The sequence below is a fragment of the Drosophila navojoa genome, chromosome 4 (genome assembly GCF_054131105.1).
Source record: "Drosophila navojoa isolate 15081-1374.11 chromosome 4, UAZ_NAV_1.0, whole genome shotgun sequence".
NCBI classification, from domain to species: domain Eukaryota; kingdom Metazoa; phylum Arthropoda; class Insecta; order Diptera; family Drosophilidae; genus Drosophila; species Drosophila navojoa.
This window is the reverse complement of record NC_142892.1, coordinates 4,931,660-4,958,006: the sequence shown is the minus strand read 5'-3', so window position 1 is coordinate 4,958,006 and position 26,347 is coordinate 4,931,660. Positions and strand designations below refer to the sequence as shown.

The 26,347-nt window shown below is 38.4% G+C and overlaps 4 protein-coding genes across 14 annotated transcripts in view; 2 read left to right on the top strand and 2 right to left on the bottom strand.

The window, feature by feature from the left end:
* LOC108651991 (uncharacterized) overlaps positions 1-16,583 on the bottom strand; it is a 116,548-nt gene extending 99,965 nt beyond the window's left edge. For 4 of the 11 annotated variants that reach the window (XM_018101961.3, XM_018101963.3, XM_018101966.3 and 1 more), the window contains exon 1: positions 4,898-5,267. Coding sequence is in view for 2 of the 11 variants with exons in the window: in XM_089258921.1 (XP_089115047.1) it covers positions 16,458-16,566 (109 nt within the window). In the remaining 9 variants the exon portion in view is untranslated. Of the gene's footprint in view, positions 1-4,771; positions 5,271-16,457 lie in introns of those variants that run through there. The other 7 variants (XM_089258921.1, XM_018101967.3, XM_089258920.1 and 4 more) reach the window with 7 other exon arrangements.
* Positions 1-26,347, top strand: part of Cdc37 (cell division cycle protein 37) — a 173,788-nt gene that overhangs the window by 35,813 nt on the left and 111,628 nt on the right. The window lies entirely within an intron of this gene.
* On the top strand, positions 9,075-10,386 carry LOC108651995 (uncharacterized). Its single transcript, XM_018101973.3, has 2 exons — positions 9,075-9,236; positions 10,059-10,386. The coding sequence occupies exons 1-2, from the start codon at positions 9,225-9,227 to the stop codon at positions 10,272-10,274; spliced, it is 228 nt and encodes a 75-aa protein (XP_017957462.1). The 5' UTR covers positions 9,075-9,224; the 3' UTR covers positions 10,275-10,386.
* Positions 13,218-25,787, bottom strand: LOC149091346 (uncharacterized). The gene is made up of 2 exons (XM_089258926.1): positions 24,138-25,787; positions 13,218-13,341 (listed from the first exon to the last, which is right to left on the bottom strand). Exons 1-2 carry the CDS (start codon positions 24,820-24,822, stop codon positions 13,253-13,255), a joined length of 774 nt encoding a protein of 257 aa, XP_089115052.1. The 5' UTR covers positions 24,823-25,787; the 3' UTR covers positions 13,218-13,252.

Below are 26,347 nucleotides of genomic sequence, written 5' to 3'. Positions count from 1 at the left end.
GGTAGCTAACAGGTCAGGTAGATTTCAACTTTGTTAAAGCGCAGATACAGATACAGATACAGATACAAACACAGATACAGATACAGCTACAGCTATAACTACACAAAAGCGAGCTCAGAGCCAGGCACGCAAAGTGCACAGGTAGGCTAACAAAAAGGGAATGAGGCTGAGGCTGATGACAGGATACACACACACACACACACACACACACACACACAAGAAAACCCAAATAACAGAGGAAAAAATATAACACGAGAAGGAAAGGAGAAGATCAGTTGTGAACAGGTAGTAGAAGACGAAATACCCTTGATGAAATTCTAAATGAAAATAAATGTACAACAAATTGGAAATAATGAAAAATGAGATGAGGTTTATAGAACTTAAGTGATATGTAATGATATGTAATAAACATATTAGCGAAATTTCACTTATTTAAAAAATCCTTTTAATTAAAATCAAATATAAAATGGTTATCCTAAATATTTTTCCTCTGTAACAGTATAACAGCTATAACAATCTATATACAACGCATTCAAAGCTATTGGCTTCTTATGAAATTCCAGCTCAAGTCATGTATACCCCATCTACAGGGTATTTGTGTAGTTAACAAAGCCGACAACTACAAAGGCAAAGCCAAGGGCTCAGACAATATTTAAAATTCAAACTGCGTGTTAGCTGCTAGACAACAACAACAACAACAACAGCACCAATAACAACACGCAGTTTATTTAATGAAGTTTAAAATTAAACACGCACAGATCTTTAACTACAGAAATATATATTTATCTGTGTAGTATATATATTTATATATACGTAAATGGCCAAAAAAAAAGCAACAAATAAAGCCCGAAAATATCTACAAACAAGAATAAACGTTAGGCGAAACTTGGCTAACTGTAAACACGAATTGTTGGCTGTTATTAAATTTGCTGCTGCTGCTATTGTTGTTGCTGTTGTTATTTCTGTTACTGTTAAATGTTCCAGTGCGCTGACTTTGACGTTCGTTAGTTTGGGGCCATTTGGCTTTCGGGTTTGGCGCGCGTCAGCGCATTAAGTATCCAAGAATCGGCCAAAATGTGGAACAACTAATACAATAGGCATAGAAATCAACAGCAGCAGCAACAACAACAACAAAAACATAAACAGCAACAGCAGCAGCAGAAAGAGTAGCAACTGTTGCTGCATTAGCAGCAATTACACACTATATAAAACATTTTATGGCAGAGAAAATGCTGGAGAATTTTATGAAATGAATGTCCATTCAGGTGAATATAAAGTGCAAGCGAGATAGCGTGCTATCACAGTATAACAGTTGAGCTGCTGCAGATGGCTAGATAAGCAGTCATGTCAAATATTGGAGAGTGGAGAGCTAAGAAATGTCCTATATTAATGTCATACTACAAGCATTTCAATATAAGGGATATTAGAACGCTTATGTGTATAACAGTAGCCAATGCTGTTAGGTGCCCATTAAGCCTCTGTAAAGCAGCCTTCGGTTCGATTAACAGCCATGCCAATTCTTAGCAGACTCTTAACATAAGTCCTCAACAGACAAACTTGTATAACATTTAATTATAGGGTATGGCACGCACAAGCAACGATTAAATTAGCGAGTGCGTCGCCATCGCTTGGGCGCCGAAGGGGGGCGAACGGTGGCAACTGGGCGACGGCGGCAGCAGCGGTGGCATATTGCACATATGCGAAACGGAAAAGCGATGACGCTGGCAACTTGTAACTTGCAACATCAGCGTTGCATATTAAATATGAATAAAGAGAGAAAAAAAAGCTTGCAGCCTGTGTGTGAAAAGCAAATACAACAACGGCGCAGGCAGTGGGCCTGCAACAACAACCACAACAACAACAACAACAGCGGCAACAGTAGTGGCATACAATGGACTGACTGTGGCTCTTTTGTGGCGCTGTGGCAGGTTCAATGAACCTTTACAGTTCAGTAGTTTAGCGATTTTTATGGCACTGTGGCAACACCGAATGTGTGGCAGCCCCACAAGATTTTGGAAAAGCCAAAAACCAACAACAACAACAACAACAATGATGTACAAAAGATCAGCTATGCGAATGCAAAACTAAACAAAAAATGGAAAGCGCTGAGAAACTCTACAAAAAGTGTAGAGAAGCGCGGGACGAGGGCAGAGGATCAACTAATGCGATTTGCTGTCAAACAGACAGAGATTCATACGCAGGCATACATACACACTCATACTCACTCTCTCACACACACACACAGCATGTATTTAAGTTTATGAACGCTGGCGCCTCTAGCGCCAAAATCCAATCAAATCCAATTAAGAGCAAAAAAAAGCGCAAAACTCGCTGAGAGTGTGGAGGAAGGGGCAGATAGAAAAAAAAGAAGAGGAAGACGAAACAGAACTTTTGTTCCATTACTCGAGCACGTTTTGTGCCATATGTAAACTTAGCAGCAGCAACAACAAACAATTTTGCAGCACACGCGGCTCGAGAAAAAAAAAAACACAGAAACAGAAACAGAAGCAAAAGCAAACAACAAAACCAAAGTAGCCGCCACCGCAGCAGCAACAGCAACAGCAGCGAAAAAACTCCACACTAACAACAACAATAACAAGAGTAACAGTAACAGCAGCAACGGCCACCGACCGAATGTGCTCTCTGACCAGCCAGCAGCTGTCGCACAGGCCTTGCACAGTGGGCGTTCCAGTGTGTAATGTAAAAAGCGCAATTGCAATAACGGTTACTCCCTACTGCTAAACTATTACTAAATGATATTTAAATGCAGCAGCTAACAACTATTTATATTATTTATCTTTATTATTTATTTGCATTTCATTTCAGCTCGACCGCTGACCACTGTGCCACTGAGTTTCTACATTGCACACACATATACTGAGAAGCATAAGTATGTAATTGCAAATATGTGTGTGCATGTGTATGTGGGGTTGTTGCTAATGGAACACAATTCACAGGGCGGCTGCTGCTGCTGCTGCAGCCTGTAGGCAAAGACAGAAGCAGCAACAGAGGCAGCGACAGCGGCAGAGGCACAGATAGAGAAAGGCGGAGAGCGGCATTTGTGCTTAGTCGTCTGCTGTCTCCTTCTTTGTCTGCATGCAAGAATACAACTAAAACGACAACAGCAACAACAAAAGGAAAGCATACAGCAAATAGCATTGAACACAGCCCCAGACAAAACACAACTGAGAGCAACTGGCGTCGCGACGTCAGCGTCGACGTCGGTGTCAAAGTCCAAAGCTGCAAAAAGTTTTTTATTTTTTTTTGTTTTTGGCGCGGGCGACAACCCGTCGCAGTTAGTGCGTTGGAATATTCGCATAAATTTAAATGTGCGCCCACAAAGCAAGAACAAGAACAACCACCACAGTTCAAGCCGGCCTGAAGGGATGGGGAGAGTTGGGGCTACAAATGCGTTTTATGGGGGTTGCTCGGCTATTTGGATGCTGACTGCCCCTGTGGGTAAGGGGAGGCGGAGCACAAACAGAAAGTAGTAAAAATCGCAGCAGACAACAGTTAAATGTGTACGCGAGCGAGAGGGAAAGAGAGCACATTAAAAGAAGCCCTCTTATGGAAGCTTCCATTGCACTCGCACACCGTACACTTACGTATTTCAATTATAGATAGGCAAGAGGCAAAACAAAATAGAAAATACAAATATTTCCGTCTAGACTGGAAAGTAGATAAAAATATTTGTACCAAAAGAAATTACAGCAGAAAAAATGTTTAAGTAAAATTGCGGTAAGTTATGTTGCAATTGCATAGGAATTCCCGATAAGGAAATAACTGCAGTGTGGCCAGGGCAAACATGAAAGAGGGAGAGAGACAGAGAGAGGGGAATTTTATTGCTACAACATTAAACGGCCGTGTTGCGGATAAGATAACGGAATTGAGTAACTCTCCCAAAAAGCAAAAACCAAAAACATGTTGGCATGTTCAAATTCAATTTATAGCGATGCACACGGAACAAATTTCAAAGTGTTAAAATAACAGCTGCCAAAAGAGCAAAGGAAAACCCCGAAAAAACCAAAAAAATTACTATTCAGAAGTGCAAAAGAGAGAGCACACTTAATATGTATTTTAATAATAGATTGTTTAAATATGTTGTTGATTTTTTCCCTTTTTGTTTTGTTATTGATTTCACTTTTTTCATAAATATTTTATGCTGCCTCTTTTATTAATACACAAATGGCCGCTGTCTACGCTGACGTCGACGTCGCTGATGCTGCTGCTCCTATTGTTGTTGTTGCTGTTTGTGTATAACAGAAATAGAAAAACTGTTATTGTTGTTGCTGTTGTTGTTACTGTTGCTGGCACCTGTACACAGCGCTGCCGACGTCAGCGCTGACGTTTAGCATCTGCTTTCGTTATTTTTATTTATTTGTCAGTTTCGTTTGGTTCATTGAAAGTTTAATTCACACCTGCAGTTTTCAACAAATTTTTATGGAATTTTCAACACAATGCATGCAACAAAACGCGAGACCAGAAAAAAAACAACAAAAAACGAGAGACGAAACGGCAGCAGCGCAGAATGCGACGTCGGCTTCAGAAGTTGTAAAACCGGATTTTCTTTTTGGGCGCTTAGTAGTGTAGTTTTTTTATACATATATATTTTTATTGCTGTATCAGTTGTTGTTGCCTTTTGCACTTTGTTTTCGATTCGATATTGAAATGAAAAACCAATTTTTGATTGAACACAAGCTGCTGTTGTTTTTTATATGTATATCCCTATCCCGTTCTTTTCCACATATTCGCTCGGCCTCTCGTGTCTTACGCTCTTCTGCTTGTTCTTCTAGTTGTTCGTTTGCCTTCACATTCCATAGAACGCTGCCATTTGTTTACCCGCCGTTGCGGCGGCGTCGCTGTTCTGCTCTCTTCCTCTTCTTACTCTTTCACTTACACTTGCCCTGCAGCTGGCGATAATAATTTCGCAAGTATTTGCGTGTTGACTTTTCAGCTTTGCTCATTAATGATTTACTAATATTTTATTAATGCACAACATACAAAGGTACTTGCACACAAATACACTCACACACACACACACACACACACTGGAAACGCGTCGCGCAATAGAAACACAAACGCTATGTGTTGAAACACACAACGGCAATAATATAATTTCGTCAAACCAACATTTTTTTAGTTAGTTGAATTAATTTTAACAACAAATTTGGCGTCCATTTGCGTTTGTATTTGCTTAAACCGCAGACCGCGCGTCCAACTCGTTCAACGGTTTTTTTTCGACTCGCTTCGTGCACACTCCGCCAAGAGAGAGGCGAACATCAGCAGTGATGAATAATAATCGCATACATGTTATTTCACACACATATGAAACCGCTCTCACGCATTCACGGGTAGCAGTTGTCAATTTAACCACATTAGCATACATCTAAATACAACTCTCACTTATGAAATAATATTTGCATATTTTATTTAATATGTTGTCTTTATCATTACAATATATATTTTTGTATTGTATTTTTTATATTGAATTAATAAAATATTCAAACAGTCACACGGCTATTCACAAGTGTCCGTGAGTGCCACTCTGCGCTCATCTCTAGCCAAACGTATGTGTGTGTTAGTGTTTACCAACAGCTTTGTTGTTGTTCTCAACGATAAGTTACTCTCCCTCTCGCGCGATTGTTTCTGAGCAGGTCTGTTAAATTAACAGCGCACGCTCAGCTTATGTTAAGTCTTAGTGGCAAATATTTTACAGATTAAATATCATAATTTGCTTAGTTAATTATTTCTAAGCTTGATTAGTGTTACACTTAATATTTTTAATGTATTTATTGACTACAGTCATATATTACAATTAACTTAATTTCTTAACAGATTATAAATATCAAGCAATCCACAATTTAACAGTCTGGCAACATCGCCAGCTGAGCGTGCCAAACGTATAGAATGGAAGAGCGAGAGACAGCGGCAGAGAGACTTATAATTGTATAGCATGCGAGCGGCATGTGAATAACATAATTCCCACAAAGCAAAACATACACAAAACACAAACAACAAAACCAAAAACAAAGACAATTCACGGAGAGGGTTTTAATTAGCCGACTGAGCTAATTATAAATAAAAATTGAATAAAACGAACGGGAAAAAGCATTTTTGATTTCATATGTTATTGATTATGAAATGTTATCAGTACTGATTAATTTTGATTGTAGAGATTATTAATATTAGGCAATGATTAATAGCGGTTCTTTGTTGTTTGCACATTTATGAGACATTTAAAATTACTTTTTGTACGAACGTATTAATAGTAATTGGCAATTTCGAGCAGCCCAATTCAAATGCGGGGAAGTTTCTCAACATTCCACTTAAAATGCGTAAATTCCCATCAAAACTATTTGCCCACTCGCCTATTCGCCCCTCCACACTCATACACACACGCATCTAGTCTCATTCCAATTAGCGATGAGCCAATGACCAGCACAGACAATAATCCACACACACACATACACACGCACATTTAAGTATCTGCTTTAATTCCCATCACTAACTATAAACATCCCAGTCCCAGCCCAGGCCGCCCCCCAACCCAATGAGCATATTTCCCAAGCAAAGGGAGCAATCAAAAATGAAATGTTAATATTGTTTTGTTTTTACTCCACTTCAAAAGCAATTTATCGTGTTTCTTCTATTCCATTTGCTACACGCAATCTTTTGTGGCATTTCCTAAAGGAAAATACAAAAACTACTTGGAAAATTTCAAATTCCTAATCTATTTTTAGATCTCATTTATTTTTGTTTTCATTTTCAAATTTCAGTAGGAGATGCGGCCCATATATAGTATACACATACATATATGTACATATATAGAACAGGAAACGGAAGCAAACGCCAGGGGCGGGCACGGTGGGCGGCGTAGACTTGTGTGTGTGTGTAAGTCTGTGTCTAGGAATTGTTTTGGAAAAATGCCGGCACAGGCCAGAGCGCAGGCGCAAGAGTGAGAGAGAGAGAGAGAAAGACAAACAGAGAGCGAGCGTACACAACAACAACAGTTGCGGAGCCACTGTGGCGTTAACAGAATGAATTTTGTATAGCATGCGAGAGATTAGCAACTGAACAGTTGCTCTCAAACTGTATTCGGGCTGTTTAATTTTGAAGTGAATTATGCGTAAATAATTGAAGAGTTTTTCTTTCGTATTTGTTTGTAGGTTTACTTAAAATGCTTTGAACTATGATGAAGAGCGAGAGAGACGGCGAGAGTGAGTGGAGTGGAGAGGAGTGCAGAGCTTTAAATACATAAATAATTGGGAGGGATTTTCAGTAAATGCAACGTCTGCATAGAAATTTGTGAAAATATAAGTGTGTATGAAATAAATGGGCAAATATATATAAATATATAAGTGTATATTTATGCATATATATACATATATATGTATATTGTTTTCTAATCTATTTCACTTTAATTTTTATTTTTCTTCCCATTGTTGTGATCAGGCTCTGGAACTAGCTCAAATGGTAGTAGCTTATTTTCTATGCACTTCCACATTCTTGAAGCAGGGTCTAGTTCATTTCTCATTTAGTTCCCTATCTCAAGAACTAATTTTAGTTCACTGATTCGAATTTTCTAGTTCATTTTTCATCTATTATATTTTTTATGAACTCATATTAGTTCACTTTCTTTGACGTTTGTAGTTCTTGTTCTCTGTAAGTTTTAGCTTTGAATTAACTTGAACTAGTTCATTCTTTTATTAAAGTCACACAACTTCTGTAGTTCCGATAAAGATTTAGATTTTTAAAAGAACTTGTAATAGTTCACTGACTTTAGTTCACTAGTTTGCCCTTTCAGTTTTCCCATTTCGCAAAATATTTTGAATAATTTGCAGAGCTTTTGCTGCAATTGAAACCGAATGCCATTAACAATTCGGGATTGCTTAACAAAATTAACTATGAGATCTAGACAAAGCGACAATGCAGACATTGAAATATCTGTCGAGATATTCGAATGAAGAGCTGCCAACTAAATTTATGTCGGATTTAAAATGCAAAATGCAAAGAAGAAGACGAAGAAGGGGAAGGGGAAGGGGAAGGCAAAGTAACAGCGACAGCAGCAGACGTTGCCATGGCTAAGACAAAAGGATGCACCAAGGACTTGCTGTCAGCCAAGCTGCTTTAATTTAACAACTTGACAAATTGAATATATGCATATATATACATATATATATTTAGTGTATATACATATATATATAGAGAGTACATCTAGTATATAAAGTGCTCAAGTGATGAAAAGTTTATAGACAATGGGCTGGGGTCCAAGCCCGGCTAGCAGCACTTCAAATAGGCGAAAAATGTCTGCAAATTAGCCTGGTCGGAGATTCAGGAGTTACAGTAAAGCCTAACTAATGCGGACATGGGATATTCAGAAAAGTTAAGAGTCTTGCTAAATAGTAAATGAATTTCGCTTCAGAGTTCGTTTTCTTATAAAGCACAGAATCAAAATTTTATACCATATAGACCATATATATACAGAGATTAAAGATATATGGTATAAGCATATAAAAAACTGACTGAAAATTTACATTTTATTTTACATATGACAATAAAAATCCATTAGAAATATCTAGTTCCGAATAGTTCTCTCGAGCACGTAGAGTTCATAAAAATGCTCAAAGCACTTTCAGCGCCCTACCAGCGCGCCAGTCTCCACTGTAGTCCGCTGTCAGCTGCAAATGGGCCCATTTCGACTGTCCTCGAATTATTAGGCAAGGACCTTCGAATTAGCCCAACTACAGGGCACGATAATTGTGCATGGCCCCGGCAAGCAAATGAACATGTGCAGCATTTGGGGTTTTCTGCCAGTATTTTCTTCAGTCTTCTTTTTTTGATTACTTCCGATTTGGGAGGCCCAAGTGTAAACAGAAAATGGGTAAAAAAAAACAACACACACACACACACAGCTTATGGCCTATTACAAATGCAGCGCACGACCCGAGAGACACATAAAGCCCACATACTTTTGGCCCACAGCTAAATTAAATAATAAATAAATAAAAAAAAAAAAACAACAACAACAACAACAAAAATCAAATGAGCTACCGAATCGAGCGGAACGTGCCATGGTCAATCATGACTTGGTCCGATTTATCAGATTCTGTTCGATTCTGTGACGTCGGCGCTGGGCTTTGGGCTATAAAAGCGACAACTAGTTGGGCTTACAAATCATATCAGTTTGTCAGACACAAGCAGTAACAACCCCATCCAAAATCAAGATGTTCAAGTTTGTGAGTAGCTCCAAAAGTGAACCAGTTGAGCAGGATAATGGAACTAGTGCAGAATGTGTGAAAATTGTTTTGACTATAAGTTCCTTCATAGTGATTTGATTGAGGATCTAAAGTGAATTTGTTTGGAACTAGCTCACGGGAACAGCACGCTGATAAAGTGAGCTAGTTCGAAGCTCCAAGACATTCAGCGTTTGTTTTTAATCTATATATTCATAGGAGCTGGAAAGCAATTTAATAATGGAACTAGTTCTTTGGATCCAATTCCTTTTCCGACTACATTCTGTTTCTGTTTCTCAGTTACAGAAATGGAACTTGTGCTCAGAAATTTGTTCAAATGAACTAGTTTAATGTAGGAAACAATTTGGAACTTTCAGTAGAGTAAATATAGAAGCTATTATTGGAGAATCACATTGAAAAAAGCGGTGTACTAGAACTAGTTCCTTGAGTTAGTTCTTGTGAACTAGTTCCTTGAGTTAGTTCTTTTGAACTAGTTCTAGTGAGCTCAACCTTTTATTTCACGCATATAGCGTTCAAAATAAATAGTCCATCGATTTAGTTCTTTAGAACCAGTTCGTTCTTTTGAACTAGTTCATTGAACTAGTTCTTTTGATCTAGTTTCAGTTATAATTATCTTTTCTTTATTAGTTCATTTGAACTAGTTTATTGAACTAGTTCTTTTGATCTAGTTTCAGTTATAATTATCTTTTCTTTATTGTGTTGGGCTTTCATTTACTATCCAACTGCTCAAATGAACCACTAGTTCATGAACCATTAACTAACTGCTCTCTCTCTCTCTCTCTCTCTCTTTCTCTCCATTCACAGTTCGCTCTCTGCCTGTTCGCCGTTGTCGCTCTGACCGCCGCCAAGCCCCAATTCCTGGCTTACAGCGCCCCCTATGTGGCAGCCACGCCCTATGCGGCCGCCTACACCAGCGGCGTTTACGCCTCGCCCTATGCCGCCGCCTACACCAGCGGCGTGTATGCCTCGCCCTATGCCTACAGCGCCTATCCCTACAGCTCCCTGTACCTGAGACGTTGAGGATGATCGCGGCAGAGCTCGCACTCACATCTAGCGAGTGAACACTGTACGAGGCTTGTTGATGACCCACATTGAAATGAAACTGCAATAAAACGAGAGAAATTCACGACTATTTGACTGTCATTTGGCTTTGAGCTATCACATTGATGTGACAAACATTCTTTTCAGCGGGAAATTCGAGTGGAAAATGAAAAGGGCAAAGAGGAAAAGCAACAAAAAAAAAAACACGCAGCGGGCGGTATTTAGCCCTTTCATCTTCTTCAGCTCTGTGTAAAATATATACGTTGCTGCTGTCTCTATCTCTCTCTCTCCCTCTCTTTTTCTCTCTTTATCTTTCTTTCTCTCTCTCTGTGTGTTTGTGTGAATATTTAGTGCAATTTGTGCAGCCATCAAAAGCATGCGACTCGTTTATCATGCCAGCAGAAGGCGGCTGGCGGCAGAGGGGGGCGTGGTGGGGGCGATAGGGTGCGTAGCTAGGGATCAGCTGTCGCCTGCATGCGTCGCCTGCTAAAATGTGCAAAATTATGGCAACTAAGTTGCTGCCTGCTGTCCCGAACACGCACAATACACGCACACACACACACCAACACAAACAAGCTCTATCGGTCTCCTCCTCCTCTCACTCTCTCATGATTTCTACACGCGCATCAGCGTCATTTGCATATTTTGTGTGGCATGCTTTTAGGCGCATTGTGAACAGTGGTTACAGAGCACACAAAACAAAAAATAGGAACGTAAAAAAAAATAAACAAAAATATAGTAAAAAAAAAATTCATAAATAAATAAATAAAATATTAATAAAATCAATAAATAAATAAAAATAAGAAAAATAACGAGAAAATAAATAATTATAAATAACAAAAAAATTGAAACAAAAAAAAAAAAAGAAAATTAAAAATATATATATAAAAAAACACTTTGAATAAAATAGACTAAGCAAATTGAAGAACTAAAAAAATTAAAGCAAAAAAAAAGCAATTAACACAAAATAAGCTAAAAAAAAAGTAATATACACATATTATTAAAAAAGCATATATACTACGCCAAATATACAAAAATATATAATTTACATCAAAAACCTAAAATTTGAATATATTTACATATATTTAGATTCTCTTCACATCCCACTCGAAACATCAATTCCACTGTATAATTGAATTTCTATTCATTTGATTTTTCGTTTCCTACACGATTTTCCATTTGATTTGATTTCACAGCAATGAAATTTTGCTCTTTAAATATTTTGAGACAATATAAAAAAAAGCGACTAAATTTCTTATTGAATTTAAAGCATTCATGCATATTTATAATTTTGCTTCTATTTATCCTACTTTTTTATTTCTTTCCATTTGCATTTCAGATTTGATTTCTTATTTGATTTTCGTTTAATATCTGCACAGAGGGCGGTTTGATCTAGCGAGGGTGCGATTTAGTAAAGTTTATATATGTTATATGACTTATTATATTAATATATGAGTTATTTAGCAGATGTTTTTATAGCTTTTCATAATTATAAATCATTTAAATATTTATCCAATAGCTCAACTTAACTAGCTATTTATCTATTTTATATCTTATACTCTCTATCTATCTATCTATCTATCTATCTATATATCTATCCATCTATCTATCTATCATTTATCTATCTATCTATCTATCTATCTATCTATCTATTTATATATCTATCTATCTATCTATCGATCTATCTATATCTATATACATATCTATCTATCTATCTATCGATCTATCTATATCTATATATCTATCTATCTATCTATCTATCTATCTATCTATCTATCTATCTATCTATCTATCTATCTATCTATCTATCTATCTATCTATCTATCTATCTATCTATCTATCTATCTATCTATCTATCTATCTCTATATCTATATATCTATCTATCATCTATCTATCTATCTATCTATCTATCGATATATCTATCTATCGATCTATCTATATCTATATATCTATCTGTCTATCTATCTATATCTATCCATGTATATATATATATATATATATATCTGTCTGTCTATCTATCTATATCTATCCATCTATATCTATATATATATGTCTATCAATATCTATCTGCCTATCAATATCTATCCATCAATTTATCTCACTATTATCCATCTTATGTCATATCCCGTCAAGCTCTTCCCTTTTTCATTTCATATAAAATTTACACTAACATTTAGTTAACATTTTACGTTGACAGCGCATTTCCTTACGTCTTCAGCTTATCCATTAGTTTTCTCCCCCCCTTCCCTCTAGCCGTTTCTCTGCTCTAATATTTTCCTAGCTATAAAATGTCTGTTGATATCTCACTTTCAGCCTGTTTTTCCCACAGATATGTCAAAGTTGGTTTTATTTTTCCGAGAGCTGCTTTACAAACTTTTTGCTTTGCGGCAAGCAAAACACGAAAAAAAGACAAACTAATGAAAACTTTTCGCTCAACTTTTGGCCCACTTTTGTTAGCAGTTGGCCAAGATAAAAAAATGCCAGCTCCACGCTTGGCTTTTAGCCGCCATCTTATGGTAATTACCCATCAGCGTATGCGACACTTTTGCGGCAGCTTAAAAACACACACACACACACACACACAGAAGAAAGTTTCCAGCAAATTTTTACAGGTGTCGAAAATTTTCCTTGTTGTTTTCCTTCCCTCGGTAAATCGAATTTGTGACCCAAGCCGGACAAAGTGCTGCAGGCGTGTGAATAGGACATTGACCAGTCGTCCGTTTGTCCATCTGGCCAAAGGTCAAGCGTCGAGGCGTGCGCCCACATCCACGCCCACGCCCACAACAAATATTTGCGTGGGTGATGTGCAGCAATTGCTCGTCTCAGACCTGAGAAAGTCTATTCCCAAGACAAATTCTGACAGAATGTCACAAAAATGCCGTTAACACACATTCCCACGCACACAAGCACACAGGTAGACGCACACACACACACACACACACACACACACGCATAATCATGCTTTATTTACCCAAGCTAACTGTTCATTATCAGCATCCATCGTGGGGCACAATGGCTTATGTAGTCCATCAATGTCAAACTCACCTGCAAGAGAAAGAGAGAGAAAGAGTGAGTGAGAGTGAGAGACAGAGTGAGAGTGTGTGTGTGTGTAAAAGTGAGTAGCTGATGCATTACAGATTGACTGCGATAGAAATGCTAAATAAAGCCGAGTGTATGAACGATGTGTGTTAATACATAAATATTAAATATGCCTAAAAAGCATTGAAAACGGGCGCAGCTGCCAAAGGGAATACCCTTAATAAAAAACCAGTTACTCTAAAGGAAAATCTTATCTAATAACTGAGAGCTTTTTAAATTAGCTGAGGGGAGTAGAGTATTGCCCTTCATATTTCTGCCTAGTTTAAAACCTGATAAGTCGTAGAGTTGAAAATACTTTTAAAATAAATTTTAGATAATAATAATAATAATAATAATAATAATAATAATAATAATAATAATAATAATAATAATAATAATAATAATAATAATAATAATAATAATAATAATAATAATAATACTAATCAATAATAATAATACATAATAATAATAATAATAATAATCATACTACCTAATAATAATAGACTAATCATCATAATATAATATAATCTATAATATCACTAGTAATAATAATCCTCTCATATCATATTCATTCTCTATACTCACATTAATTATTTATCATCGTCTACTAATATTTTTATTAATAATAATATTATAATTACAGTAAATTAAGTCGAAATTAATTTATCTAAAATTCAAATTAATTTTTAATTTGTTTATCAATATGATTGAGCAATATTTTATATCCAAATTAAAAATTAAATTTGAATTCTAGATATATTTATTTCATACATAAATATTACTGTATTATAATTTATTATTAAAAAAAGAAATGCAGTAATAACATTCCAGTCGGGCTGTACCGACTGCAGAATGCTTATTCACGGCCCAAAGCTCTGCCAGAGTCAATTTCTGCTTTGTCACGCCCCCAATTGGTACACATATATGATCTCTATATAGCTCTAAGACTATACAAGTTCCTGTTTCACCTGATATGCCTGACTGCCTATATTTCTCTATATATGTATAAATTCTCTTAACCCAAAAACTCTGTAGGCAAGGCTTTCACTTAAGCTATATTCAAATGTATTCCTAAAATATATTTATAGTATGCCATAAAGTCTTTTCCTGTATAAGCCATCTTCAGGCTGATTGAAAAAGTTATTCTGTTAAGCATAAGCTCTAATCCTTCAACCATAATCCCTATGCAAAATTTTATTCACATTTGATATACTGTTTCCAAAAGGTTAACGAAAATCTGGACTGAGCAGATCTTGACTTTTCCTTTCAGGCGAGAGCTTTTCAATCATGTCGATGAAAACTCATTCGAATATGAAATCAGGCATATTTATGCAGGCATAATAAATGTTGATACCAGCTCATATTTATTCTTTTTTCTCACTTCTCAGTTTTGTCTTCTTTTGTTGTTGATTTTCGTCGCTTTTTTTGGCATTGTTTGGCAATCAAGCTAAGTAAATGTCGCATATCGAATTTATTTCTCTGTGTGCGTCGCATAATGTCACTCGTATCAAATTAAAATGCCACGACTCGTAGTGTGAGTGGGTGTAGGTGGGCGTGGCAAGTACTCGCACACCAAGTCCCAGTTCCATCAGAAGCAACACGACAAACTGTAGCTAGACAATTCTCCAGAGCTGAGCCAGCACAACTTCGATGGGTTCGAGCCAAATAGCTGTGGGAATCGAGCGATTACTTTGCAGCAATGCTTGCCAGAGATTTGCACAAATTTTAAGTGTTGTATCAGTTGGGAATTACAAATGAAAAACCGAAAAAAAAACACACATATGCAAACTCTTTTTAGCTCGCAAATAATTGTTGTAAAATTAATGTATATTTATATGTATAAAATTCATATACTCTATAGGTTTTTGAGGGCTAAAGGTTTACTTAAGCTGCCTTGATACCATATAAGATTAAGTAATTTAGGTGTAAGTATATTAAATTGATAACGAAGGGGTCGTGATATAAAAATTCTGTAATTAAATAAAATATTTATACACCAGGCTCAATGGTATTTAAATAAAGCTGGAAAAACGAGCTCAATTTATCGATAATATTCGATAAAAAAAGGTATCGGATGAGTTAGAGAGAGGGGTGCAGAGATCTTGAGAGGACAATGGCCTTGAGAGGGCAATGACCTTGAGAGGGCAATGACCTTGAGAGGGCAATGATCTTGAATGGGAAGAGAGAAGGATAGAATGAGAGAGGGATAGGATGAGACAGAGATAGGATGCGAGGTCAATGACCTTGAATGGGAATAGAGAAGGATAGGATGAGACAGGGATAGGATAAGACAGGCATAGGATGAGAGAGTGATAGGATAAGATAGGGATATTGAGGGAGGGGGGCAGAGTGGCATGGTGCTGAATGGGAAGGGTGAGAATAAGGAAGGGTACCGAAAATCGAAATTCTATATAATACATATGCGTCTAAAGATTTAAATACCCTGTTGCTATGATAATCTGTTCAGATAACCTGAAAATATGACATGCTATAAAACTAGGCTGGAATATTCGCATGCAGTTCCATGAATATGAATACCAAGGCGCATACAAGCACTTGTATACCCTGTAAGATATAGATACTATACTTTCAAGCAACTTAAGTTTGATTTGAGCCTGTCCCAAAAATTCAATTAAATAATGCAGAGCTCTTAGCTCAGAGGTCGAGCGCATAAATCACTTGAGTTTAAGTAATTGCAATTATCAAATTGCGCTTGATTAATTGCCCGCGTAAATTCCAATTAATTGTTCACAACGATGGAGCTCTCACCCCTCCCTCCCTCCCTCGTTAAGCATCTCTCGTTTGTCTTGGGTGTCAACGGTGGACGCTGTTCAACAAGTAAACGGGAGGCCGGTCAAGACCCGTGAAGCACTTCAAACGGGGGCCTCAATTTTCATAAAGCGCCGCGATGCTCATGATAAAACACGTTTAGTCCGTTGTCAGGTCAGGTTGGGGCGACCCGTCATTTATTAACAGGGCGTGGCACATTAAGAATTCATTGCTTAATAATGGACATGAATGAAAAATATAATAATAATAATAATAATCGCTGTAAAAAAGGGTAAAGGAAATTGTTGTCGAACCTCGGTTAAAAATGCACAGCAACAATTTCCGTTTCCGTTCGCCCGCCGAACGTTTGAGCCTCAATTGTTGCTGATGCTGCTGCTGCTGCTGCTTCTTCTTCTTCAACATTTGCGTGCTTTTTGGCCAGCTGATAAATGTTTGGCCTATTAAGGGCACAAATCAAACGGCCGCCTCACTTGACTTTTGCCAACAGCTCAACTCAACTCAACTCTTGATTCAGCTCAATTGCCAATTTACACACACACATACACGGACACTCTCACACACACACATATACACACACTCGCGCTTTCATGTCTGGCGTTAAATTGAAATCTCTGGAGATAAGGCCAACTCGTCGCATCTCCCACGTTTTTATTGTTGACTGCGTTCAACGTGGCGTATAATCGATTTTTATATATAGACATAAGAAATTCGCTCAGCCGACACGTAGCACACGCCGCGAGCTCAACGCGTTTAACTAACTAACCAAAATCAATTGCAGCGACACAAAAAATAAAACAAAAATCCGAAAAGAAAGTCTCGAGTTCATTTTCCACACTTTTCTCTGTACGCTTTTTATTTAAACATAGGCCGTGGGGCCAGCGACTGGTCAACGTACGTCAAAGCCCACACGAAGGTCGAGCCGGGCCAAAACATAAGCGCGTCTATTGATTCTTAGGGAATTTACAGGGTATTCAAAAGTGAAATGGGTAACGGGCTGCTAGAAAGCAAGAGCTGGACATGGGGTTCCATAGAAAATTTTATGGAAATTAAATTTGATAATAATCTATAACTAAAGAACTTACTTAAATTTATTAAATATATATTGTAACAATATAACTAAAGAATTAAAAATGGAATACATCTCTTCTTTCTGTCAATAATATTTCACAAAAATATAGGATATTCAAAGCGTTTCACTTGTCCATTTAAGAAAATAGAAAACCTATGCATTATCACTAAGAAAGAGGAGGCCAAGAAAACGCTAAAAGAATAACTGGGTAAGGTAGAAGCATAGAATCGATAGAGCGTCGTTGTTTTCTTTCTTTTTCTCACTCGCTGGGTCTCTTTCCCTTAATTCTTTTTTCTTTGTCTCTTCATTTGCTCTTTCCCTTCTTGCTCTCAATCTTTCTGCACAAATATTTTGATTTGCTACTCTCCCTCTCTTCTCTTTACCAGTCATTCTTCTGCTCGCTCTCTCTCTCTCTCTCTCCCTTTGTATGTGGCTCTGTCTTTACCTCAATTCCTCATCGCCTCTATCTATGTCTTTCTGTTAGTCTCACTTTCTCTGTCTCTCGTTTTCATTAGTCTATCGCTTTCTCTCTTTAGCTGTATTTTTTTCTCTCCTTTGTTTCTCTATCGCCCTATCGTTCTAGTATTCTTTCTTGGTTGCTCTCGTTTCTAATCTCTCTCTCTCTCTCTGTCTTGCTCTGCATTTCGTCATTTCTCTTTCTCTATCTTACTACTATCTTCTACTCTATCTACTACTCTTTCTCTCTCTCTCTCTCTCTCTCTCTCTCTCTCTCTCTCTCTCTCTCTCTATCTATCTACCCCTTTCTCCGTTTTTGTCTTTATTCTTTCAAGTGGCCTTCTGTCAATCTTTCTTTCTCTTTGGTGTCTTTCACTTTCTCCTCCGCCTGCTTTCAATATCCAAAAAAATATTTACACAAATCTCGCCTCAAAACTAATATACTCTTTTCACTTCAAGAGCGAGCAGCTTAACTACCCATATCATTCCTCAAATACCAATCAGCAAACAGTTTCGCTTTAAGCCCAGCTCTCTCTCTCTCTCTCTCTCTCTCTTTCATTCCAGACACATATAAGTTTTCTCGTTTTTCAATTATCCTTCCATTCATCTCACATTAAAAAGAAAAGAAAAAGAATAACAGCAGAATGCATAATTGGGCAGTCAAAGACTTCGCGCGCTTTAGCTCTGCTTTATTAAACTAACGCTTCCAATATATGTATATACATTCATATGTATGTCTATATGTATATATTTCCATTAAAAGCAAAGCCAGTTGAATGCACTTAATTATGGAAAATTGTTAAATAAATGCGAGGCAACAAAGCTGTCAATAATATGGCAGCAGCAGCAGCAGACCGAGTTAAGTCCGGGCAACAAGCGTACAACATGGCGTATAAGTAACCGCTTTTATTGTCATTTGCTGCGCCACTCAATAAGCCAAGCCAGCGAATAAGAGAGAGAGAGAGAGAGGGAGAGGGGTGGGGGGTGCGGCGTGACTTGACTTGACTTGGCCTGGTCAACAATGTCGGCCACATGCACAGCAAACGACCTCAACTTGAGTTGAACAGCCAGCAGGGGGTGGGGCGGAGGAGCAGCAGGCGGTGGTGCGATGTGGCTTTGAATGCAATTATGTGCAGTGCAGGCAGCTGATGTTGTGGGCGTGGGTGTGGGCATGGGCATGGTCAGCAGGTAAGTAGGCCAGCATAAATAAATAAAGAAGAGCAGCGCGTATATATATACATATATATGATATTATATATGTATGTATATAGATTATAAATATTGTCATTTGCATAAAACGTAAAGCAATTGCTGATTGAGTTTTACCAAAGACGTAGGCAAGGTTCAAGGACTTGGCCAAGTCTCTCAACTGCATGTGTGTGTGTGTGTTTGTGTGTGTGTGTAAATAAAGATTATCTGCGCCTGTCATGTGCTGCGCATTTTTATGTTAATTCTACAGCAGCAACAACAACAACAACAAACAATGGCCACAAGCCAAAAGCCAGCGCATAAAGGCCAAACATGAATTGCCACTCGAGGGCGTGGCTGAGCCAAGCCGCAATTGGCAGCGTCTAATCCAAAATGCCAAAGCACGCACATATGTAGATGAAGATGTATGTGTCAAGAGAGTGAGGCAGAGAGAGAGAGATAGATACACACATATATTATATTATATTATATTAGATTTCTTAAGAATTTTGTCGTCTTGCAGTTTAACTTTTTTGCTGCAGCGAGCTTTAAGCTGCCTCAGCTGGCACGCCCGCCCGCCCCTCACTGTGCCCTCGAGCCGCGCTCGTGCTCACAGATTGTTTATAAGTATTTGAAGCATCCTTAAGTAGCTATCCAAAGTATCATAGCCACAAGTAGTTGCTATTTATGGGCGTTGTTTTGAAAACTGGGGAAACTGGATTGGGGGAAAATTTAGAAAAGTTTTTACTATTAATTGAAATCGAAATATGAAAATAATAAGATATGAGTGCTATATATGTGAATACCTGTGGATACCTATATGCGGAGTGTTCTATATATATGAAATACTTCAGAATTTTACTATATCTTCTCTAAATGCATAGCTAGAGGATTTTCCATAGACGTTCCATATATAAAATATGTACATATACATATGTCGATATATTAATATATATGTATATCAATATATCAAATATGTATATCATATGTCGATATATTAATATATGTATATGTATATCATATGTCGATATATTAATATATATGTATATCAATATATCAAATATGTATATCATATGTCGATATATTAATATATATGTATATAAATATATAAAATATATCATATGTCGGCTATAAGGACTCCGCTTATAGCGCTCGTATGGTTATTTCGACGAAAATTTTGAACCCCAAGCAAATATAAAGGGTTTATTATAGGTTATAGGGTCTTCCTGTTATAAGGACGATCTCTTGAGCATCCTTATAACCGAATTCAACTGCATATATCCTGCATATTTCTATATAAAGAAACTGACTGCACATAAACACATACATATATACCTATGTATACCTATGTATGTACATATATATCTAACCTAATTGTACATCAAGAAGCTCTCTCTCTCTTCACATCGTACCACAACTAAGCTCTATTTGACCCACTATATTTAATAACTATAATGCAGCCGTGACATGATGATATATTGGTATCTATATTTATATACATTTGTATAGTTAATATCTCAACTCAATTTCATAGTCGATCTACTTGGACTACTCGGGTTATTAATGCTGTCAATATGGCAACGTTTATGACAAACTTGGCTACAAACAGCATCAGCGTAATCGACAAAACACAAACACACTTTGACAGCTCGTTGGGCCATCTTGACGGGTAGTTAGAGACGCCCTCTCTCTCTCTCTCTCTCTCACTCTCTCTGTGTGTGTGTGTGCCACAAGCTAATGAGTCCATGGCGTGTCTTTAGCGCTCGAGTTAATGTTGCGCGTATTGATTTCGCTTTTGCAGCTGCCGCTGCTGCCGCCTAGCGCCTGCCACATAATTGGCTCAAGTTGGCAGCTCGCCAGGCGGACTGCAGCATCCTTTGTGCCACAATTAAGGAGGAGTAGGCAAAGAGAGAGGGAGAGTGGGGGCAGGGGAGTGCCACGGTTACGTGCATGAAATGTAAATTTAATTCGCAACTTGTGCCAAAACATTCTCGAGCCACATAAGTTTTACTTTTGCTTTCGGCCCATTGATTTGGGCCCAACTTGACGTCATTAGCGAGTGCAGACTGTAGCTGGGCGCGTGGGTGTTTGGTAAACGGAAATAAATGAGATCAAATGGGTAAAGTTTACTGCGCCGCATGCTTAACCTAGACTACGCCAAATTATCTAAATTATATAAGTTTCCTTCTTGTTGTACGAGTGCGAATATACCCGATGAGCCTACACTCTACACGGGGTAGTACATAAGCCTGTATGCCTGTAGCTTTCATGTTATTGCCAAAGATTACATTAACTCTCGCTCTCACTCTCTCCCCCTCTCACTCTCTCTTTTCGCCTTTGTTTCGCTCTCTGGCGAGCATTTGATTTCACGATTCCGCTTTGTGGCGCATCCCTAAAGGTTTCACTGACAGCTTAGCTGCGCGTGTTGACTGCCATTGCAGCTGCACGCCCTGCCTAGATAGCCAAGAACCAAGAAATTCACTGGGGTCTGCTGCAATACTGTGGCTGCTGGCATGCGAGCGCGCCAACAAAAAGCTTATCTAGCCACATAATGCTTTTATTCATATTAAATTCGAACTAAATTAAATTTAAAGTTGAGCCAGAGCTGTGAGCAATAATAAAAGAATTTTTTACCTAAGCCTGAAGAGGACAAATACCTAATATGAAGTATACATAGACTGTATATACATCAGATTATATGGATTTTATATCTAATATTTCTTTATATTTTCTATATATCGAAGAGGAGCAAGAACTTTATATGAAATCTTTATTATATAAACTTTATAAAGTCTTATACAATTTGAATCAATTCAAAAACTTGATACTTTCTTATATATTCCAATAAATAGTCCACTTCAAGCAGCTCTCTATAATTCGAACTCTGACAGAATTTAGTTTTTGTTTACAGTATTGAGAGAGAACAGAGCTGCCGTCTCTAGCTATAACTATCGACAGCTTAATTTATCGATAACCATTAGCACATATATATTATATATTGTACATGTCTATAATAATCCAGATGCTATCCTATTAGTCATTTCCCACCTCGTTTTCTTTTAATATTAAAATTTGATCTTAATTCTTCTGAAATTCTATCGAAATTCTTCTTACAGCTGAATTTGACATGTGAACTTCATACTAAGTTTGTACCTCTGTATCCTGGCTACATTAACAGCCCCATTTGACATGAGGATTAACTGATATTACTATTAAGTGCCTTAGCGTTTCGCTTCACCAAGTAAGTCTAACCTGAGCTTTAACTGTAATTCCCTCTATCCAATTAACAACTAAATTTAAATAGGTTTTCATTTAGTTTGCTCTGCAGCTGCAGTTTAACATGCGGATTAACCACTTGGTATTTATGCCACTTAAACACAACTATGCCAAATGGCGGCTATGCAAATTTACCAAGTGCTTTAGTTGGCCAATTACGCTTTGAGCATTTCACACTGAAGACATCAAGTTAAACACAAAACAAAAAGTAAAAAAAAAAATAAAAAAAAATATAAAAACGCATTCGAGTCTAGTTTTATATATATATATATTTTTATTTCGCACAGACTGTGTGTGTGTGCCACGCCCCCTTGGTGCCGTCAACTCATTAAGTGGCGCGCTGGCAATGCAATGTGGGGAATGTCCTTTGTCCTTTTTACTGTTGTTTCTCACACTTTCCCTCACTTACTCACTCACTCTCTCTATCTTTCTCTCTCTCTCTTTCGCTGTCTGTCTTCATCTCATTCTCATACTCCCGCCGTTGCCTTGGCGCCGTCTAGCGCAACTGATTTTTGTTTTAACCATTTCTTTTATGTGCCGCATATAGAGTGTCGCCATTTGGTGGGGCGCTTAATTAAATTACAGTTACAAACACCAACCCAAACCACCCTTTGCACCCCCCTTACTCTACAACGCATATCTTTTCGATACTCGCTTCGATTTGTCCCCCTCTTTCCCCCCATTTGGAGCTCAATCGTCGTTTTAATGAGTCGCTCGCTGTTGCTGCAAATGCTGATGCATCGCCGCATTAGTTAGTGGGGCTGGTAGACTCCTCTCCCCCCCCATCTACTCCCCCACCAATCAATCAGATGCATGAACATTCTCTCCCTCTCTGTGTGTGTGTGTGTGTTTCCCTTTGGCAAGCACAATCGAGATGTGATTTCATTGAGCATTTTATATGCATTTTTATTATCAATCAGTTTTGTTGATAGATAAGAATACTCTGCAGTCCAAGCGAATTATATTACTCTAATTAATTGAAGATGATCTGAACTCGATGCTATCATGCATTTTGTCTTTCTGCTTTCTCGTATAGCTGCTGCTAGTCTATGCCAGCCTACCATCTTAATCTCTCCTCTTCTCTATTTTTGAATCTTTCTCTCCGCTTATATTTCACTATATTTATCTCACTTTCTCTCACCCTATCTCTCTCTCTCTCTCCATCTAAATATATCTCTTTTATTTTCATTCTGTTTCTTACTATCTCTTTAGTCGTACTTTTTCTCTCTCTATTTTGATCTTTCACATCTTTTCACTCACTCCATCTATATTTATCTCTCTTTCACTGTCATTCTTCTTCTCACTCCCTCTAGTTCTATTTTTCCTCTCTGCCTCTGACACTCTATGTATATTTCTCTATATTTCTCTCTATTTACCTCTCTCATCCTGATTCTATCTCTTAGTCTACCTCTCTTTCTATCCTACCTCTATCTTCCTATCTCATTGTATCTTTCTCTCTCTGTCTTTCACTTTACCTCTCTCTCTCTCTCTCTCTCTCTGCATGTAAACCTCTACCGCTTCTATCTATCTCTCGCTCATCCAATTTCTCTCTCGCTCTCTCTCTCTCTCTTTCACTTTATCCCTCTTCCACTCAATCTGTCCCTCTCACTTCAACATTTTCTTTTTCTCTTCTCTATTTTTCTATCTCACACTTTCTTTTTGCCTATTTCTTCTTTCTATCTCTGCATATATCCCTCTCCTTTTTGCCTAGTTCTATCACCCCAAAAACTTTCTATCCTTTCTATATCTCTCTCTCATTAAAAGTCAAATCATTATCTGATGATGTCACAAAATTCTAGAGCATCCTCCCCGCCCCCCTGCCACTCATCACATTAGCTCAACTGCAATAGCAACTGCAACTGTAACTGTAACTGTAACGGCAACTGTTCATTAGCGCCGTCAAAACTGGCCTTATTTAGGCCTGGCATTCAAACGAACCTTCCGTTTGACCCTAATCCCCAGTGGGCTGCTGCTGTTCACTCACCTCGATACATGGGAAACTCGCCGTCGCTGTGGCTGTGGCAGAGCATAATGGGCGAACGGCAGCGCGATGCGGCGACCATGATGCCCGTCTTGTGGTGCCCGGCAACGGTCAGCTTGGTGGCGCTGCTGGCCAAGTGGGTGCCCGTTGTGGCGGCAGAGCTGCTGCTGGGCACATTCGCTGGCAATGGATTGGCCGCCTTTAGCTGGGCAATGGTTATGGCTGCACCACCGGCACCACCTGAGCCACCTGAGCTGCCTGAACCACCGCTGCTGGCTGGCGTCATGGTGGCGCACACGGAATACGAGCGTGCCACATGGCTCAAGGTGCGACGTCGTATGGTGGCAGCGGCCATTGTAGTTGTTGTTGTTGTTGTTGCCGCATTGCTGCGATAATGATGCTGCGGCGTTGAGTACTGACAATGGTGGGCGGTGGGCGTGGCCGATTGCTGTTGCTGCTGCTGCTGCTGTTGCAGCTGATAGGCAGGCGCGCCACCTAACGACAAATGATGCTGCAACGGCGGATGTGCGTGCTGATGCGGATGAGCATGAGCGCTGGCATATAGATTAGACGGATGCGGCTGCTGCTGCTGCTGCTGTTGCTGCTGCTGCTGCTGGAAGGGCGGATGGGAGTGCTGATGCTGCAGCAGTTGGCGCTGCTGGTGTTGCTGCTGTTGCACGGCGGCCATTTGGAATTGCTGCTGCAGCTGCTGCAACAGATCGTGCTGCAGTTGCTCATTGCTCTTGCCAGGAGGAGCATTCTCGCCAGTCGATTGGGATTGGGATTGGGATTGGGTCTGCTTCTGCTTCTCCCAGGGTCCGTTGTTGTCGCCGCTGTAATCCAGCTTGAAAGCGTTTCTTCAATAATAACACACGAACGCACACACACACACACGCACACACGTTAGCTCATTGGCTGGCAACTAATTGAGGCGCCGCACGTTCGCCAGCCAAATGGGGCAACATTAAAACGCGCTCGCGTCCTGTGCCAACAGCTGATGATGCAGTCGTCACTTATTTATGAACCGCGTTGTTGTTGTTGTTGCTAGTATGTCGAACGGGACCTACTTGCCAACAAAAAAACTCTCATCAAACAACACGCACGAACACACACACACACACAGAGCCTCTGTGGCTTCTTTTTATTTTTTAATTTGCTTTTTTTTTATCAAGGATAACAACGCGCTCGGCTGGCACTTGCAACGCGCAACTCGACCAGCTATGTTTCGCCTAAGTACAACGACTGATTGCGCCGAGCTTTCTTATCCTGTGCAAAAGCTGCCCAAGCAGTCAAAAGCACAGCCAAACGAGAGCCTGCAGCCGAGAGAGCGAGAGCGGGAGAGCGAGAGCGAGCCCGCGCGCTCGCTCACAAAAGGCACAAGCTGGACCAGTCACAGTTACAGTTTCAGCTGTGGGTGGGCAGCTCTTGGAGGGGGGCGGCATTTTTTTTTTTTTTTTCTTCGCTCGTCTTACTTCTGTTTATGAACGTTCTTTTGCATGCAACGAGCGTATGTTTTGCCAACTCTTTCACTTTGTTTACCGTAAAAGCGTACACGAGAGGAGTGAAACAGCCCGAAACAAAACGACAGCTATGAAATGTGTGGCATAGTTAAAGGCGTGCCACAGTGGGGCAAAGCACACGAAATCGAGGTGAAAAGCAATAAGAATAAATACTCAAATGTGAAATGTAAGAAAAATACTAAAAGTAAAATAGAAGTATATTTTATATATATTTGCACTAACTGATAAGAAACCTCTTGTAAAAGTCAGGCAAATGGCATTCAGCCCACTTTTCTATGCGATTCTCAGTAAAATATTTAAGCAGTATGGAGACTATTTGAATTTTTAATTAGGTTATTTATATTTATTCATTTTTATTTATTTTTTTATTTATTTATTAATTAATTTATTTATTTATATTTATAATGTAATTTTTCTTTTTAGTTATTTCTTGTTTATTTTATGCATAATTACTTATTTAATTTAGTACAGTGAGGCAATATTAAATAAAATTGAAAAGAAAACTTTGAAGAGTTTTGTAGTTTAACTTTTTTACGTGTTTGTTTTCATTTATTATAAGCCAGAATACACTCTATTTAGGCGAATGCAACTTTTATATAAATTAAATGCGCCTCTCTATTCGATTCTCAATCATATAGCATAATCATTTCATATACATTTTTCTATACGATTCTCAATAGTATAATAATATAA

Excerpts from the sequence above, each read along its gene's own strand:
- LOC149091346 (XM_089258926.1), bottom strand. The coding sequence starts at position 24,822 with ATGGCCGCCGTGCAACAGCAGCAACACCAGCAGCGCCAACTGCTGCAG. Across the intron at positions 13,342-24,137 it reads CGAGTTTCCCATGTATCGAG|GTGAGTTTGACATTGATGGA; the intron begins GTGAGTGAACAG and ends TTTCTCTTGCAG.